Source organism: Hemiscyllium ocellatum, chromosome 29 (assembly GCF_020745735.1).
Source record: "Hemiscyllium ocellatum isolate sHemOce1 chromosome 29, sHemOce1.pat.X.cur, whole genome shotgun sequence".
Classification (NCBI taxonomy): Eukaryota; Metazoa; Chordata; class Chondrichthyes; order Orectolobiformes; family Hemiscylliidae; genus Hemiscyllium; species Hemiscyllium ocellatum.
Genome location: NC_083429.1, coordinates 16,878,153 through 16,896,557, shown reverse-complemented (window position 1 = coordinate 16,896,557; position 18,405 = coordinate 16,878,153). Strand labels below are relative to the sequence as shown.

General features: G+C 42.1%; 1 protein-coding gene across 6 annotated transcripts in view; it reads right to left on the bottom strand.

Moving 5' to 3' along the window:
• Positions 1-18,405, bottom strand: part of arhgap32b (Rho GTPase activating protein 32b) — a 574,866-nt gene that overhangs the window by 47,480 nt on the left and 508,981 nt on the right. For all 6 annotated transcript variants that reach the window (XM_060846659.1, XM_060846660.1, XM_060846663.1 and 3 more), the window contains one exon: positions 8,518-8,667. In XM_060846659.1, the coding sequence (XP_060702642.1) occupies positions 8,518-8,667 (150 nt within the window). The remainder of the gene's footprint in view (positions 1-8,517; positions 8,668-18,405) is intronic.

Below are 18,405 nucleotides of genomic sequence, written 5' to 3'. Positions count from 1 at the left end.
TGAGAAATGGCAGATGCAGTTTAATTTAGATAAATGCGAGGTGCTGCATTTTGGGAAAGCAAATCAGACAAGGTCTATGCACTTAATGGAAAGGCCCTGGGTAGTGTTACTGAATAAAGAGATCTTGGAGTGCAGGCTCATAGTTCCTGGAAAGTGGAGTCGCAGGTAGACAGGATAGTGAAGTAGGCATTTGGTATGCTTTCCTTTATTGGTCAGAGCATCGAGTATAGTTGAGTATAGTTGTGAGGTCATGTTGCAGCTGAACAGGACATTGGTTAAGCCACATTTGGAACGTTTTGTGCAATTCTGTTCTCCCCCCTATCAGAAGGATATTGTGAAACTTGAAAGGGTTCAGAAAAGATTTAGATAAGATTAGATTAGCTACAGTGTAGAAACAGGTAGAAATAGGCCCTTTGGCCCAACAAGTCCACACCGACCCTCCGAAAGAAACCCACCCCCTATATTTACCCCTGACTAATCCACCTAACACTACTGGCAATTTAGCATGGCCAATTCACCCAACCTGCACATCTTTGGACTGTGGGAGGAAACCAGAAAACCCGGAGGAAACCCAAGCAGACACACTGGGAGAATGTGCAAACTCCACACACAGAGTTGTCCGGGGAGGAAATTGAACCTGGGTCCCTGATGCTGCGAGGCAGCAGTGCTAACCAATGAGCCACCATGCCACCCCAAGAATGTTGCCATGGTTGGAGGATTTGAGCTATAGGGAGTTGAGTAGGCTGGGACTGTTTTCCCTGGAGCGTCGGGGGCTGAGGGGTGACCTTACAGAGGGTAATAGAAACATAATAATGCCTTTTTTCTAGGGATGGGGGAGTCCAGAAGTAGAGGGCAGAAGTTTGAGGTGAGAAGGGAAAAATTTAAAAGAGACCGAAGGCAAATTTTTTTCACCCAAAGGGTGGTACCCATTTGGAATGAGATGCCAGAGGAAGTGATGGAGGCTGCTAAATTTACAACATTTAAAAGGATGGTGTGTGAATAGGAAGCGCTTAAAGGGATATGGGCCAAGTGCTGGCAAGTGGACTAGATTAAGGTAAGTGATTGTTATTTAAGAACTTACCTCGACACCAAGGATCTTTTAGCAGCAGAGAGCGGCGGGAGCTGGGCGGAAGTGAAGTTGGAGCACAAAACCAGTTGGGAAGGTAAGTGATTGTTATTTGAGTGAAGAAGGAACCCGAGACACTACACGTGTAGTGTCTCCCACCCTCCCTCCTCCTCTAACCTAAAAAAAGTTAAAGAAGTGTTCTTGTTTTGGAGACTAAGTGTAGAGTTATGGCAGCACAGGCAGTTGAAAGTTCCTCCTGCAGGATGTTTGAGGTAGGGGTGACCACCGATACTCCTGCCGACTTCATCTGCAGGAAGTGGACAGTGAGGAGGGCTGTTGTCGGCTGCAAAGGGACTTAGATATGATGCAGAGCTGGGCTGAGGAGTGGCAGATGGAGTTCAACCCTGCCAAGTGTGAGGTTGTCCATTTTGGAAGAACAAATAAGAATGCGGAATACAGGGTTAACGGTAGGGTTCTTAGTCAGGTGGAGGAACAGAGGGATCTTGGGGTCTATGTACATAGATCTTTGAAAGTTGCCACTCAGGTGGATAGAGCTTGTAAGAAGGCCTATGGTGTATTAGCGTTCATTAGCAGAGGGATTGAATTCAAGAGTCGTGACGTGATGTTGCAGCTGTACAGGACTTTGGTTAGGCCACATTTGGAGTACTGTGTGCAGTTCTGTCGCCTCACTTTAGGAAAGATGTGGAAGCTTTGGAGAGGGTGCAGAGAAGATTTACCAGGATGTTGCCTGGAATGGAGAATAGGTCGTACGAGGACAGGTTGAGAGTTCTCGGCCTTTTCTCGTTGGAACGGCGAAGGATGAGGGGTGACTTGATAGAGGTTTATAACATGATCAGAGGAATAGATAGAGTAGACAGTCAGAAACTTTTTCCCCGGGTACAACAGAGTGTTACAAGGGGACATAAATTTAAGGTGAAGGGTGGAAGGTATAGGGGAGATGTCAGGGGCGGGTTCTTTACCCAGAGAGTGGTGGGGGCATGGAATGCGCTGCCCGTGGGAGTGGTAGAGTCAGAATCATTGACTACCTTTAAGCGGCAATTGGATAGGTACATGGATGGGTGCTTAATCGAGGATAGATGTTCGGCACAACATCGTGGGCCGAAGGGCCTGTTCTGTGCTGTATTGTTCTATGTTCTAAGTGCAGTCAGCTCCTCACAGACCACGTTAGGGAAGTGGAACTGGAGTTGGATGAACTGAGAATTATTCGAGAGGCTGAGAGAGTGATAGATAGAATCTACAGGGACATCGTTATGCCTGAGAACAGAGGTAGCTAGGTAACAGTTAGAGGTGGGAAGGGGAAGCAGCAGGCAGTCGTTCCCCTCAACAATAAGTATACCGCTTTGGATACTGTTGAGGGGGGGACAGCCTAGCAGGGGTAAGCTGCAGTGACCGGGTCTCTGGCACAAGGTGCAGCTCGGAGGCTCAGAAGGGAAAGGGGGAGAGGAGAGCGCTAGTTATAGGAGACTCTATAGTTAGAGGGACAGACAGGCGGTTCTGTGGACATGGGCGAGACTCTTTCTTGCCTCATGGGTGCCAGAGTCCGAGACGTCTTGGACCATATTTTCAGAATCCTTAAGGGGGAGGGTGTGCAGCCAGAAGTCATGGTAGGTAGGAAGAGGGGTGGGGAGGTCATTCAGGAGCTCGAAGTTAGGCTGGAAGCTAAAAGCTAGGACGGACAGAGTCATCATCTCTGTGTTGTTGCCGGTGCCACGTGACAGTGAGGCAAGGAATAGGGAGACAGTGCAGTTGATCACGTGGCTGCAAGGATGGCGTAGGAGGGAGGGCTTCAGGTATTTGGACAATTGGACTGCATTCTGGGGAAGGTGGGACCTGTACAAGCAGGACGGGTTGCACCTGAACCAGAAGGGCACCAATATCTTGGGAGTTGGATTTGCTAGCACTATTCGGAGGAGGGGGGTTTAAACTAATTTGGCAGGGGATGGGACCTGGACCTGTAATCCAGCAAGTAAGTTAGCTACTTTTCAGGATGTCCAAGAATGTAGGGAGGCTGTGGAGAAGGTAGCACGGACAGGGAATACTTGCAGATGATGCTGCAAGACAGGATCTGAGGAGCATAAGTTGGGAGCATAGGCTGTCAGGGAAGGATGTCATTGAAATGTGGAACTTTTTCAAGGAATAGATACGATGTGTCCTTGATATGTATGTACTGGTTAGGCAGGAAAGAGATGGTCGTGTGAGGGAACCTTGGTTGACGAGGGAGGTTGAATGTCTAGTAAAGAGGAAGAAGGAGGCTTACATAAGGTTGAGGAAACAAGGTTCAGACAGAACGTTGGGAGGGATACAGGATAGCCAGGAGGGAGTTGAAGAAAGGGATTGCGAGAGCAAAGAGAGGGCATGAAAAATCTTTGGCGGGTAGGATCAAGGATAACCCCAAGGCATTTTATGCGTATGTGAGAAACATGAGAATGACGAGAATGAGGGTAGGCCCGATCAAGGACAGTAGTGGGAGACTGTGTATTGAGTCGGAAGAGATAGGAGAAGTCTTGAATGAGTACTTTTCTTCAGTATTTACAAATGAGAGGGGCCGTATTGTTGAAGAGGAGAGTATGAAACGGACTGGTAAGCTAGAGGAGATACTTGTTAGGAAGGAAGATGTGTTGGACATTTTGAAAAACTTCAGGCTAGTCAAGTCCCCCGGGCCTGACGGGATACGTCCTAGGATTATGGGGGAAGCAAAAGAGGAAATTGCAGAGCTGTTGGCAATGGTCTTTTCATCTTCACTGTCAACGGGGGTGGTACCAGGGGACTGGAGAGTGGCGAATGTTGTGTCCCTGTTCAAAAAAGGGAATAGGGATAACCCAAGGAAGTACAGGCCAGTTAGTCTTACTTCGGTGGTAGGCAAAGTAATGGAAAGGGTACTGAGGGATAGGACTTGAGTATCTGGAAAGACACTGCTTGATTAGGGACAGCCAGCATGGATTTGCCTTACAAGTCTTATTGAATTCTTTGAGGAGGTGACCAAGCATGTGAATGAGGGTAGAGCAGTGGATGTAGTGTACATGGATTTTAGTAAGGCATTTGATAAGGTTCCCCACGGTAGGCTTATGCGGAAAGTCAGGAGGCATGGGATAGTGGGAAATTTGGCCAGTTGGATAGAGAACTGGCTAACCGGTCGAAGTCAGAGAGTGGTGGTAGATGGTAAATATTCAGCCTGGAGCCCAGTTACAAGTGGAGTTCCACAGGGATCAGTTCTGGGTCCTCAGGGATCAGTTCTGGGTCCTCTGCTGTTTGTAATTTTTATTAATGACTTGGAAGAGGGAGTCGAAGGGTGGGTCAGTAAATTTGCAAACGATACAAAGATTGGAGGAGTTGTGGATAGTGAGGTGGGCTGTTGTCAGCTGCAAAGAGACTTGGATATGATGCAGAGCTGGGCTGAGGAGTGGCAGATGGAATTCAACCCTGTCGAGTGTGAGGTTGTCCATTTTGGAAGGTCAAATAAGAATGCGGAATACAGGGTTAACGGTAGGGTTCTTAGTAAGGGTGAGGAGCAGAGGGATCTTGGGATCTATGTTCATAGATCTTTGAAAGTTGCCACTCAGGCGTACAGAGCCTGTAAGAAGGCCTATGGTGTATTAGTGTTCATTAGCAGAGGGATTGAATTCAAGAGTCGTGAGGTGATGTTGCAGCTGTACGGGACCTTGGTAAGGCCACATTTGGAGTACTGTGTGCAGTTCTGGTCGCCTCACTTTAGGAAAGATGTGGAAGCTTTGGAGTGGGTGCAGAGAAGATTTACCAGGATGTTGCCTGGAATGGAGAATACGTCTTACAAGGATAGGTTGAGAGTGCTAGGCCTTTTCTCATTGGAACAGCGAAGGATGAAGGGTGACTTGATAGAGGTTTATAAGATGATCAGGGGAATAGATAGACAGTCAGAGACTTTTTCCCCGGGTACAACAGTGTTTCAAGTGGACATAAATTTAAGGTGAAGGGTGAAGGTACAGGGCGGATGTCAGGGGTAGGTTCTTTACCCAGAGAGTGGTGGGGGCATGGAATGCGCTGCTTGTGGGAGTGGCAGAGTCAGAATCATTGGTGACCTTTAAGCGGCAATTGGATAGGTACATGGATAGGTGCTTAAGCTAGGACAAATGTTCGGCATAACATCGTGGGCCAAAGGGCCTGTTCTGTGCTGTATTGTTCTATATCTGGTCGACGTGGATGAGTTGGACCAAAGTGTTTGCTTTTGTGCTCTACATCTCTATGACTGCAAGATCATTCTTTTCAGGCGTCCTTATCAACAAGTTTTGTCTGTTTGGCTCGCAGGTCTTCAAAATAGTACAGAAAAACAAGCCAGCTCTCCTGGCACAAACATCAACTCTTTTGATGATAACAACTTTCATTGACACAGTCAAACATAAGGTGCTTCACAGGCAACTGTGACTGAGCAACATAAGGACAGGGTTCTGACAGCTTAGTCAAATAGCCATGTTTTAAGCACCACTTTAACATGGGAAAGAGAGGTCAAGATGTTTAGCGGAAGAATCCCAATGTTTGGGCTCAGACAGTTGAAGGTATGGCTGCCAAAAGGTGCAGCAGGATGTGCAATACACTAGAAATAGAGCAGCTCAGATATTTTACAGGAGGCATGGCTGAAGGAGGTTACAAAGACAGGGAGCAGTAAGGACACAGAGGAATTTTAAAAGTCATAGTGATAGATGAGATAGCTGAGATTTTAAGTAGGCTAAAAAAAATTGCTGAGACACACTGCAGCAATTAATCAAGGTGCTTTCAAAAACACATTCCAAACCATGAGTAATACCACATAGAATGACAAGGGCAAAGAGCATGGGAGCACACTATCTGCAAGCTCCTCTTCAATTCACACATAACATCTTGACTTAGATCCATGCAGTGCTCCTTCACTAGTGCTAGGTCAAAATTCTGGAACTCCTAAAGCATTGTGGGTGCACCTGCACCACCATAAACTACAGTGGCTCTAGAAAGCAGCTCACTATCACCTATACAAAGGCACTTACAGATGGGAAATAAATGCTGGACTCTAAAGTGACATCTGTATTCCATAAGCAAATAAATAAGATTGGGTGTACTTCAAATATATCACTGGGGTCAAATGTGATTTACCTGAGGATATGGACAGAATTAAGGATAAAACCTAGCAATTATCTTCCAACTCCTCCTCAGGTACAGGGTTGGTGCCAGAGAACTGGAGTAATGTAAATGCTACACCCTTGTTTAGAAAAAGAGTGCTGGGATATACTTAGTAACAGCAGCCAATCAGTTTAGCTTCCCTGGTGGGAAAGCTTTTAGAAAATAATATTTGAGACAAAATTAACAGTCAACTGGATTATTGTGAATTATATAAGAGCAAACAGCATTTAATTAGCTTGTTTCAAAATGTTTAAATGAGGCAATGCTATTAATGTAGTGCATATGAATTTCCAAGAAAGAATTTGATGAAGTGCCCCAAATTGGCTCAAAGGGACAGAAACAGTTTAGATACAGAATGGCCTGAGTGGCAGAAAACAGAACAGTTGTAACAGTATTTTCAGTCTGGAGGAAGGTAAACAACTGAATCCTGTAGGGATAACTACTAATAGTACCAATTTTTTTAGTGGTCTATGTTTTGACTGAACCTGGGGATATACAGGGTACAATTTCAAAATTTGGAAATATTTTGAACAGTGAGTAGGATTGTATTAGATATGAAGAGGCCACTGAAAGGCTGGTGAAATGGATGATATGTGGCAAATGAAATTGAATACAGACAAGTGCAAAATGTAAGCACCACAGTTTTTTTTCCTTTTTGGACTAATATTGGAATACTGATAAATAGCTAAAATCTGAAGAGCGTTCTTTACAAGTGAGATTGAATGGTGGCATATGCGTTACTTTATGGAGCAGTGTTGTTGATACTTTATAAGACAGGTAGTCCTAAGTTAAGGAAAAACTGCCTATCAATACCCTTTAAATTTGCTTTTTATGTTGTAAGGCAGTACATCCCAACATCCAGGAACCTGCATTCAAGAAACACCTCTCTCACTTTCTCTCTTTGACAGCAAAAATAACAGTCAGGGACTCTGAAAAGAATGAATTGTAGTACATGAAAAAATCCAGGTCTATCTAATTGGCTCTTTCATCAAATATTGACCATCATACTATGGACAATATTGTGACATTGTTGCTAAAAAAAAACGTCAGCAGAAATGGAAAAACAATTCATCCCACTTGTGTGGCTTGGACTCTATCCAGAGTTTTGTCCCTGACCATAGCTTTTGTGTCAAGCCATTAGTTTGTTTTCTGTCAAACTTCATGAACACGTGCACATTTGGTGTTGTAAAGGAGTGTAGCTGAAGCTGCATAGCAGTAGCTCGTAATCCATTGTTTTGCCATTTGATAAAGAATAAGTCTATTTTTTTAAAAAAGTTACAATTTGTTATTGATTAAAACTGGCATGATTTACTTTTATCCTGGACAGTAACTGAAATCAGGTGAATTGTTTTAATTGGATATATTTGTGATGGCTTTTGGAATAGTGAGGCTCAATTATCTTCCATTTTCCGTCCCCTTCCTATGAGAAACAGAAGAGGGAATTTAAGAAAGTTGGAAGTCAAATTTACACAGATCATTGGAAGTGACAGGACAAAATGAGAACAAGGTTGAAAAAGGCCAATAAGATTGTAGGCTTTATACAGAGAAGCAGAGTATAAAAGTTATGATGAGACATCTTGATAAAACACAAGATTATCCTCAACAAGAATACAATGTCCAATTCTGTAAAGGTTTAGAAAGAAACTGCAGGAAAAATACTCAAGAACAGTTCCAAGGATCAAAAACTTCTGATAAGGCATTTAAGATGCCTACTTGGAATTATTTTCTTAAGTGAAGAGAAGGCTGATAGGAAATTTGATGCATTAATAATTAAGAGAAGTCTCGACAAAATAGATGGAGAGATACTGCTCCCATTAATCTCTGGTTTAAGCCTCTCCAGGAGGCTTAAATGTAAAATAATTTTACATAGCAAATAATGTATTGCCCACGATTGTGATGGAGGCAGATTCAGTTGTGGCTTTCAGAAGCAGTTAGATATGAAACCAGTCCGAAAACTTTTGCAGTGCTGTGGAGAAAAGCCCGTGCTATGGGATTCTCCAAATATTCTCACAGATAGTCTGAACACAAAAGGTTGAATGGCCTCTTTTTGTGTTATCTTTCTACGATTCTATGATAAACACAGTAAAGTACTTCCAAATTGAACTTCTATCTCTTGTGTTTATCAGAATCCACAGCACTAATTATCAATACGTGTCACTCACACCAGAGTCTCAAAGAGGTCATGGATATAGTTTAACATAACTCAACAGATAAACTAAGGATGTACAACACAATAGCAGCTGCACAAACACAAGTACCAGTTAAATATTTGCTATAAACACCTCTGCACTTTTGAGACTTACCATCATGACCAGAGTTGAGCAGGTGTTCACCTAGGTCACATCCAAACACACGTTCCTTCAGGATTCCTCGCTGTTTCAGCTTCTGTTTGGTTGGCCGTGACTTCATGAAGGTGCGCAAGAAGGTGATGAGTTTACCATGTTTTTTTGAAACTGGAACAAAAACAAAAGGAAGAAACTGAAATTTAGTATATTTGGGTTTCACATTAATGTGAACCTCTGACAGAAGTACAGTGTTTCTGCCTTTGAAAAAAGGTACATTACAATCAGGATACACAGGCTACACAATAATTCAATGTATGAAGACACTTCTTACATGTTATCAAATCGTACAGACAGGAAGGTCGGAAAGTCTTAGGCATAATTGCTGGCCTTTGTGGTGTTGGATAGCTAAAGTCCTCAAACACTACTATATTGCTACGATATCCAGATGAACAGGAAAGAATGCAGTGAAAAGAAACTTAATTGAACAAGCGTTCTTGATGATCCAGTGGGTCAAGGTAGTGGCCCAGAAGTGACTGTGGTTGGGAGAGATGGCTGGGCAACAAAGTTCTTTAACACCTGTGTTAACTGTGGGTTTGAACTGTAGAATATGAAAAAAAATTAGGTGGAGAAAACATGCAAAAATGAACGTGTAGAAGTTTATAGAATACGGAGGCGCTGTTTGTATATTGGATATGGAGTTAATGCATAAATGGATTATGTCATAGCATGGAAACAGACCCTTTGATCCAACCAGACCATGTCAAACATAATCCCAAATTAAACTAGTCCCACTTGTCTATTCCTGGCCTTTATTCTTCCAAACCTTTTCCTATTTATGTACTTACCCAAGTATCTGTGCAACGTTGTAATTGTGCATGCATCCATCACTTTCTCAGGAAGTTCATTTCATAAGTGAACCACCCTCTTAAATCTTTTTAAAAACTCCCTTCTCACCTTAAAAATATGTCTGCTAGTCTTGAAATCCCCCATCCTAAGGAAAATACACCTATTATTAACCCTACAAAGAAGAAATAAGGTGAAATCTTATTTCTTACTTCCTACAAGAAATAAATTCAGGAGAGGTGTGTGGAAAGGATTCCTGTGACTAGATAATGAAGAATCAGAACTGTCATTGGAATCCTTTGCTGAAAATTTACAAAAGGAATCTGTTAACTGTTGACTAAATATGATCAGGTTTCGATAGATTTCAGACAACACAGAATTGCTATGGTTGCACAGAAGGTGTTTTGGATGGACAGGCTCCTGTTCTAACTGGTGTCTTAATACTAGAGGAGAGCCTGTTCAATCAGAAGTCTGCTGCTTTAAGAAATGCCTGAGAATGGTCATTTCCTTTGGCGTTTACGTAACAAATACGCATTCCACATTGATGTAGAATACAGAACTCAAGACAATAGATACAATAATACAATGTTTACTTGTCCAAGGAATGTGCGCGCCACTGGCTATACCAACATTTACTTCCCATTACTAATTGCCCACAGGACAGTTAAAAGTCCACACAGTGCTGTGAATCTGGAGTCACTTATAAGATAGAAGCTTCCTTCCTTAAAATATATTAGTGAACCAGATGATTTTTTTAAAAACCAATCAACAGTGGTTAAATGATCGCCACTGATTCCAGATATTTAATGATTTTGAACAATGCCATTTGCCATGGTGGAATTTGCACCTAGGTAGCCAGAACATTAATATGAAGCTTTAGATCACTAGTCTAGTGACACTACCACTATGGCAGTGCATTCCCTTAAAGGATGTAAGGATTCACAATAGGTTGAAAGAGAATGAATTCTCACTGAATTTCAGGAATGCTAAGATTATAGTGCATAAATTACCTGAAATACCATTCTGCAGTTAACATCCAAAATCAGGCAGGCAGGGTTATCAAAATGACCTATTTTGAGCAAAGGATGCGTGGAACAAAAGTTTGTGATAAAGTGAAAGACAGGAGACTGAATGACAGAAGAGTCTATCTTACAGAGTCAAAGGGATAGAAATGGAGAGGAAAAGGAACAGATGCATTTTTAGTAGGTGTGCTGCAAAGCGAAACCAGAGAAAACAGAAAAATATTAAAACATGCAATGAAAAGGAAATAAAATATAAAGCAAATTTTATCTTGAACTCATTAGGTAGCAAGGATTGACACAAAGTTAATATTAAAAGCTTTTTTTGTTGGCCATGACAATGTAACAGGAGACTACAGAGAGTTGCAGTTTCATTTAATATTGGCTGTAGTCAGCTATATTATCAGTACTGATCTAATTTGTAGTGAAATACTCATGCCATTGAGTACACCTTCTAAGAAACTTGACATAGCATATGATAAAGTAAATCGTTTTGCCAAGTCACTGTATCTGTCCAATCAGGACAGGGCTCATGCCCGAAATGTCGATTTCCTGCTCCTTAGATGCTGCCTGACCTGCTGCGCTTTTCCAGCAACACATTTTCAGCATTATTATAACAAGCAGAGAATGCAGGAGAAACTCACAGGTCTGGCAGCATCTGTGGACAGAGAAACACAGAGTTAATGTTACGAGTCCAGTGACTCTTGTTCAGAACTGAACAGATTCTAAAGAGTCATTAAGAGACTCAAAACACTAACTCTACTTCTCTTTAAAAAATGCCACCAGACTGCTGAGTTTTTCCAGCATTCTGTATTTATTTCAGATTTCCAGCATCCATGGAATTATCCTTTTTTAAGGACATTATTGTATCCACTTAACAAAACCTGATATTTCACATCAGAATGTTAGAAAACTATTAAACATTAGATGATAAAAGTCAGACAGGAAAGAAACAAACTGTCCTAATGTTTCATAAATACCTTGTTCACGCAACTTATCAAAAGAAAATCCTGCTGGAAAGAGCAGTGTGAGACAAAGACAGCACTATTCTCATTCCACAGGAATGAGAGTCTGTCCTCATTTTGTGATGAATGTTTCTGACTAACACAATATGGTAGATCAAGGGCTATACTGTGGCAGTGTGAGTAACAGTGATACAGGACAAAGCTATCACATCTAATGGACAACCGCCCAAGCTGGATATCTGGTGACTCCAAAAAGTCTAGTGAATGAACAGATGTGACAGTTGTGCAACGTACAAGGAAATATTGATTGAATGTTGGGATGATGGTCAAGGGAAAAAGCGAGGACTGTAGATCAGAGCTGAAAATGTGTTGCTGGAAAAGTGTAGCAGGTCAGGCAGCAACCAAGGAGCAGGAGAATCGACGTTTCGGGCATGAGCCCTTCTTCAGGAAGAAGGGCTCATGCCCGAAATGTAGATTCTCCTGCTCCTTGGATGCTGCCTGACCTGCTGCGCTTTTCCAGCAACACATTGTCAGCTCTAATGGTCAAGGGAGGATTGGCAGAATGACTAAAAGAGTAGTGAGTAAGAAAAAAGTGCAAGAAGCAATAGTGAATCTGGAAATGACTCTTACATCCCAGATGTTCATGTGTACCTGACTGAAGGGGGAAGACCCTCAGACAGTGCAAGTGAAAGATTGATGATCTTGTGACAGTCATTCAGAAAGGCACAAAAGTGAAGTAGATACTGTACCTTAAATAGGTTATATAACAAAATAAAGGTCAATTTAGAGATGACCAAGCTGTGGATCTCTCATTTTTAAAGATTTAGACTCCTGCATACAGTGGGAGTTCCCTTCCCTACATTAGGGCCAGAAAATCCACATTCAAGTTTCACCTGCCCTGATCCAAAAGGACAGAATACTTAAAGCATGGAATTGTTAAATTAGAAGGTATAGTCATTATCTTTAACATGATAAATAAATATAACACTGAGAAAAGATTGGTTCCAGTACTAATTTGTTATTAGTAGATTAATAAAAGGCAGCGGATGAAAGAGGTAAAATATCAAAACTGAACAAAATGTATCTCTGATCTGAAAAATGCTTGGTGATGAATTCTTACGGAATCCTATGGAATTTGGAAGGGGTGCAACTGATCAGATTAAAGTAGAATTTAAAATTAGGAGTCAGGTTTATAGGCTTTTAAATGCATTAGTTTGAATATTAAGCCAAGTAATTCTGGAATTCAAACCTACAATCCCATGACACTGTTATTCCAAGCCCAGTAAATCTCAAAGGAAGGTGACATAGCTTTAGTTATTTTTATTCATTCATGGGAATGCTGGCTAAGCCAAAATTCAATACCAATCCTGAAGTGCCCAGAGGGAAATTAAGAGTTAATCACATTGCTGACAGCCTTAAGTCACATACAGGCCCAACCAGGTAAGGTCAGCGGATTTCCCTAAAGTATATGCGAGAAGTTTTTTTTTAAAACAGTTGGATCATCATTAGGTTAGTTTTTTTTTATTAAATTTGAATTTCACTCTTTACTATGATGGAATTGAACCAACCAATCTTCCCAAAACATCAGCATGGGGTTCAGCTTGCCTAGTCCAGTAATATTACCATTACCTTCCTAGGCAGTAGGGATACAGATTGCAAAACTTATCAGGCACTCCGTCTACACCATGAGTAATTTATGAAGCATTCTAATTAAGTGGCATAATAAACCACCATAAAGTCCATAACGTCTTTAGGAATGGGTGTATATAAGTCATCAACCATCTGATTGTGTTATCAAAAGACATGCATGAATGAGTAAACAGTTGGCAGCCTAAAGGATAAGTGTATCGATGTGTAATATAATCATTACAAGCAGAGAAAAAAAAAGCAAAGAACTGCAGATGCTGGAAATCAGAAACAAAAACAAATAGCTATAAAAACTCAGCAGGTCTGACAACATCTTTGGAGAGAAAGCAGAGTTAATTGTTTGGGTCCACTGACCCTTCAGAACAATTAGGAAACCTTGACATAGAATATAGAGGCTTTTGATTGAATTTGTCTTGAAATTTTAGTTGTACATATTCACTCTAATTTTTACTTGAAGGTTAGTGATTCAGTGCTGACTACATTCCAACAGGTACTTTTCACAAATGATCACATGCCAGTTATCACAAACACTTAACACTTACTCCAACTACCAATATAGTTAACAAAAACAGAAATTGCAGGAAAAAATTCAGCAGGTCTGGCAGAAATGAAGAATCACTGAACATAGAACATTAGTGCAGCACAGGCCTTCGGCCCTTGATATTGTGCCAAACTGTGGAACCAATCTGAAGCCCATCTAACCTACACTATTCGATTTTCATCCATAAGTTTATCCAATGACCATTTAAATGCCCTCAAAGGTGGTGAGTCTACTACTGCTGTAGGCAGTGCGTTCCACGCCCTACTACTTTCTGAGTGAAGAAACTACCTTTGATATCTGTCCTATATCACCCCACAATTTATAGCTATGTCCTCTCGCGATAGTCATCACCAACTGAGGAAAAAGGTTCTCACTGTCCACCCTATCTAACCCTTTGTTTATCTGATAGGTCTCCAAATTTTAAATGGTCCTGAAACATTAACTGACTTCTCTTCACAGATGTTGCCAGACCCACTGAGTTTTTCCAGCAGTTTTTTGATTTTGGTTCTGATTTCCAGTTTCTGCTATTCTTTTGTTTTTTTTCCCCAATACAGTTAAGATCACTAATTGTGATTTTATCACTTACACTCAACATAATGAACCACCAGAAACTCTGGATTTCCCTCTAAACTCTTTCCTTTGCTCACTGGAAAGTAGTAAATTCAAGGTTATGGGAATAGGATACGGGGAGGATCTGGGTGTGATGTTCTTTGGAGGGTCAAATGGACTTGATTCTATGATTCTAACTGATTAAAGTAACCGTTTGAAGAAGTGTTTACAATACTTCAAAAATGCTGTGGGTCATGCAAGATAGAAGATGATGCACAAATGGAATGAAAGGAATAAGCAGGAGCTTTGAATGTATGAAAAGTTATGTCCATTTTAAAGTGTCTAAGGGTCAGGCCTACACTTAACTGTACCCTGCTTACCACACTAGAACTGAAATAAAGACAAGGCAAGAAACAGTGTACATAATTTCAAAATCCCTATCTAGATGAAATTAGTCACCATTCCATTTGAAAAATGTATTTGGTTGCAAAGTAGAGAAAGTACACTTCTGCAATTAAATAAACTCTTAAATCACTGTTCATACTGCCCAAGTATTAACGGGTTTCCTCTCCTGAATCCACACACTCACCTTCATCTGTGACTCTGTAGTTCCCAATAAAATCAATGCTGTATCTGTCTGACCACTTTCCTGGGACAGCGTTTACTTTGAATTCAGTATGCCCAAAGATTTGCTGGATATAGCATACAAATAGTTTTATGCTTCCTGCTTCCCTTCATGATCCTCCCACTTACCTCTTCACTCTATAAATACACACCTCCTCCCTCCATGACCCTCCCACTCACCGCCTCCCTCTGTGATGCTCTCGCTGACTGTTGTGCTCTGTCCTTCTCACTGCTTCCTTCCATGAACTTCCCACTCACTGGAATCTTATCCTGAATCCACATTGTGAGCAGGAGCTCAGAAAGATGGTGACAGAAGCAGAAAGCAAAAAAGGTTGCAAGTGGGAAGGTTGGAGAGGGAGGTGGCATATGGCAAGGACGTGAAGGGCAGAAACGCAAAAAGAGGAAGTGTGGGGAAGCTGAAAGTATGTTGTGAAGAGTTAAAAAGTTAGAAATGTTCATTTCCTTTAGTCTTTCATGGAGTTGGGTGTCTTTGAATTATCCTAAACAGTCTTTGAACTGAGTGGCTTGGTAGGCCATTTCAGATGGCAGATAAGAGCAAACCACATTGCTGTAGGGCTGGCATCACATGTAGGCCAGTCCGGTTAAGAACAACAGATTTCTTTAACTAAAGGACGTTTGAAAGCATGGATTTTTTTTTGAAAATGCCAATTGATGATAAATTCATGGTCACCATTAATGAGAATAGCTTTATATTCCACATTTGGTGTCATAGAGCCATACACATGGAAACTTTTGGTCCAACTCATCCATGCCGAACAGATATCCTAAATTAATCTAGCTCCCTTTGCCAGCATTTGACCCATATCCCTCTAAATCCTTCAGATTCACGTACCCATCCAGGTGCCTTTTAAATGTTGTAATTGTACCAGCCTCCACTACTTCCTCTGGCAGCTCACACAGCACTCTGCATAAAAAAAGTTGCTTCTTTGGACCCTTTTAAATCTTTCCACTCTCGTCTTATACTTATGCTCTCAAGTTTTGGACTCCTCCACCCCAGGGAAAAGACCTCGGCTACTCATGCCCCTTATAAATCTCTATAAGGTCATCCCTCCGTCTTCCACACTCCAGGACTATTCAGCCTCTCCCTATAACTCCAACCCTGCCAGTGTCCTTATAAATCTTTTCTCAACTCTTTACAACATACTTCCGATAGCAAGGAGACCAGAATTGAATGCGACATTCCAAAAGTGGCCGAACCAATGTCCTGTACAGCCGCAACATGACCTCCCAACTCCTATTCTCAATGCACTGACCAATAAAGGCAAACATACCAAACATTCTTCACAACCCGGTCTACCTGAGACTCCACTTTCGAGGAACTACGAACCCGCACTCCAAGGTCTCTTTGTCAGCAACGCATCTCCAGGACCGTACCATTAGGGTATTAAAGCCTTGTTTTGATATGCTTTTCCAAAATGCAGTACCTACATTTACCTAAATTAAACTCCATCTGCCACTCAGCCCATTGGTCCATCTGATCAAGATCCCGCTGAACTCTGAGGTAACCTTCTTCGCTGTTCACTACACCTCCAATTTGGAGTCTGTTTGCAGGCGACAAACTAGATCTCCTATGTTCACATCCAAATTGTTTATATAAATGACAAGAAGCAGTGGACCTAGCACAAAGGCACAGTGGTTAGCACTGCTGCCTCGCAGCACCTGAGACCCGGGTTCAATTCCCGACTCAGGCGACTGACTGTGTGGAGTTTGCACGTTCTCCCCGTGTCTGCGTGGGTTTCCTCCGGGTGCTCCGGTTTCCTCCCACAGTCCAAAGATGTGCGGGTCAGGTGAATTGACCATGCTAAATTGCTTGTAGTGTTAGGTAAGGTGTAAATGTAGGGGTATGGGTGGGTTGCGCTTCGGCGGGTCGGTGTGGACTTGTTGGGCCGAAGGGCCTGTTTCCACACTGTAAGTAATCTAATCTAATTTAATCTAAAAAATCCTTGTGGCACTCCACTGATCACAGGCCTCCAGTCTGGAAAGCAACCTCTGCCACCACCCTCTGTCTTCAAGCTGGTTTTGTATCCAAATGGCTAGTTCTTCCTGTATCCCGTGAGATGTAACCGTGCCAAATGCCTTATACTGAAGTCCATATAGATCACGTTCACTGCTCTGCCCTCATCGATCCTCTTAATTTATTTTTTGAACAAGTAATGAACTTAGTGAGACACTATTTCCCCAACACAAGCCCATGTTAACTATCCCTAATCAGTCCTTGCCTTTACAAATACATGCAAGTCCTGTCCCTCAGGATTCCCTCCAACAGCTTGCCCACTACCTATGTCAGGCTCACCAGTCTATAGTTCCCTGGTTTCTCCTTACCACCTTTTTAAAATAGAGGCACCATATTAGCTAACCTCCAGTCTCCTGGTACCTGTGGCTATTGATGATACAAATATTTCAACATGGGGCCCAGCAATCTCTTCCCATAGAGTTCTCAGGGATTTATTCACCTTTATGCCTTTTAAAATATCCAGCACCACTATAACCATCTTATTATTCTTACAGATAACTGAGATCGCCTTACAAACTTTCCTTGCCATCCCCCCATCATTTCTTTAGCATCTATACCCTGAAACATTAAGCTGCCAGTTCTGACCATCCCCAAGCCACGTCTCTAGAGTCATTATGATATCAAAGATGTGCAGGTCAGGTGAATTGGTCATGCTAAATTGCCCAGAGACTACTCCAATAGTCAGGGGTAAATATAGGGTAGAGAAATGGGTCTGGGTGGGTTACTCTTCAGAGGGTCAGTGTGGACTGGTTGGGCCAAATGGCCTGTTTCCATACTGTAGGGAATCTAATCTAATCACAGTTCCATATTCCCAACCATGCCCTCAGTTCTTACCTGTTAGGCCTGTTGCATGAAATCAGTGCAGTTTAATTTATCAGTCCCACATCGTTCTCTGCTTTGTTCCTGCCCTGACTGTTTGACTTGTTCCTTTTCCCAACTGTACCAGTCTCATACTGATCTCTTTTGTCACTATCTCCACAATGTCCCTGCCTGTACATTAGTCTACTTCCAATTCAGGTGCATGTCTATCTTAAATGGGTCACTTCTATCCCAGAAGAGATTCCAAAAGATCAAAAAAATGTGAATCCTTCTCCCCGTATCAGCTCCTCAGCCACACATTCATCTGCTCTATCCTCCTACTTCCATCCTCACTAGCTTGGGGCACTGGGAATAATCCAGAAACATTCTTTTAAAATTCTTCCTAACTTCCAATATTCTCTCCTCAGAATCTCATCCCTTTCTCTTATGCCGTCAGTTCCGACTTGTACAACAACCTCCTGCTGGTCTCTCTCCCCTTTGAGAATAGTCTGCACTCTGTCCAAGATACCTTTGATCCTGGCACCATGGAGGCAATATACTATTGTGATGGCCGCAGAAACATCTCTTTGTGCCTCTGACTGGAGAGTCCCCCATCACAATTGATCACCTGGAACCATACCTCTTCTTAAATTAGAACCGGTCTTGGTACTAGAAACCCGGCTGTTAATGCTACATTCCCGAGTCCATCACCACCTACTCTTTCCAAAACAGCATAAGCGTTTGAGACAGGGGTAGCCACAGGAGACTTCTGCACAACCTGCCTCCCTCTCCTACCTTTCCTGAAGGTCACCCTTCTACTTGACTGAATCTTCAGATTATCTCCCTTCCTGCAACTGCCACTCATCATACCCTCTCGCTCCTGTA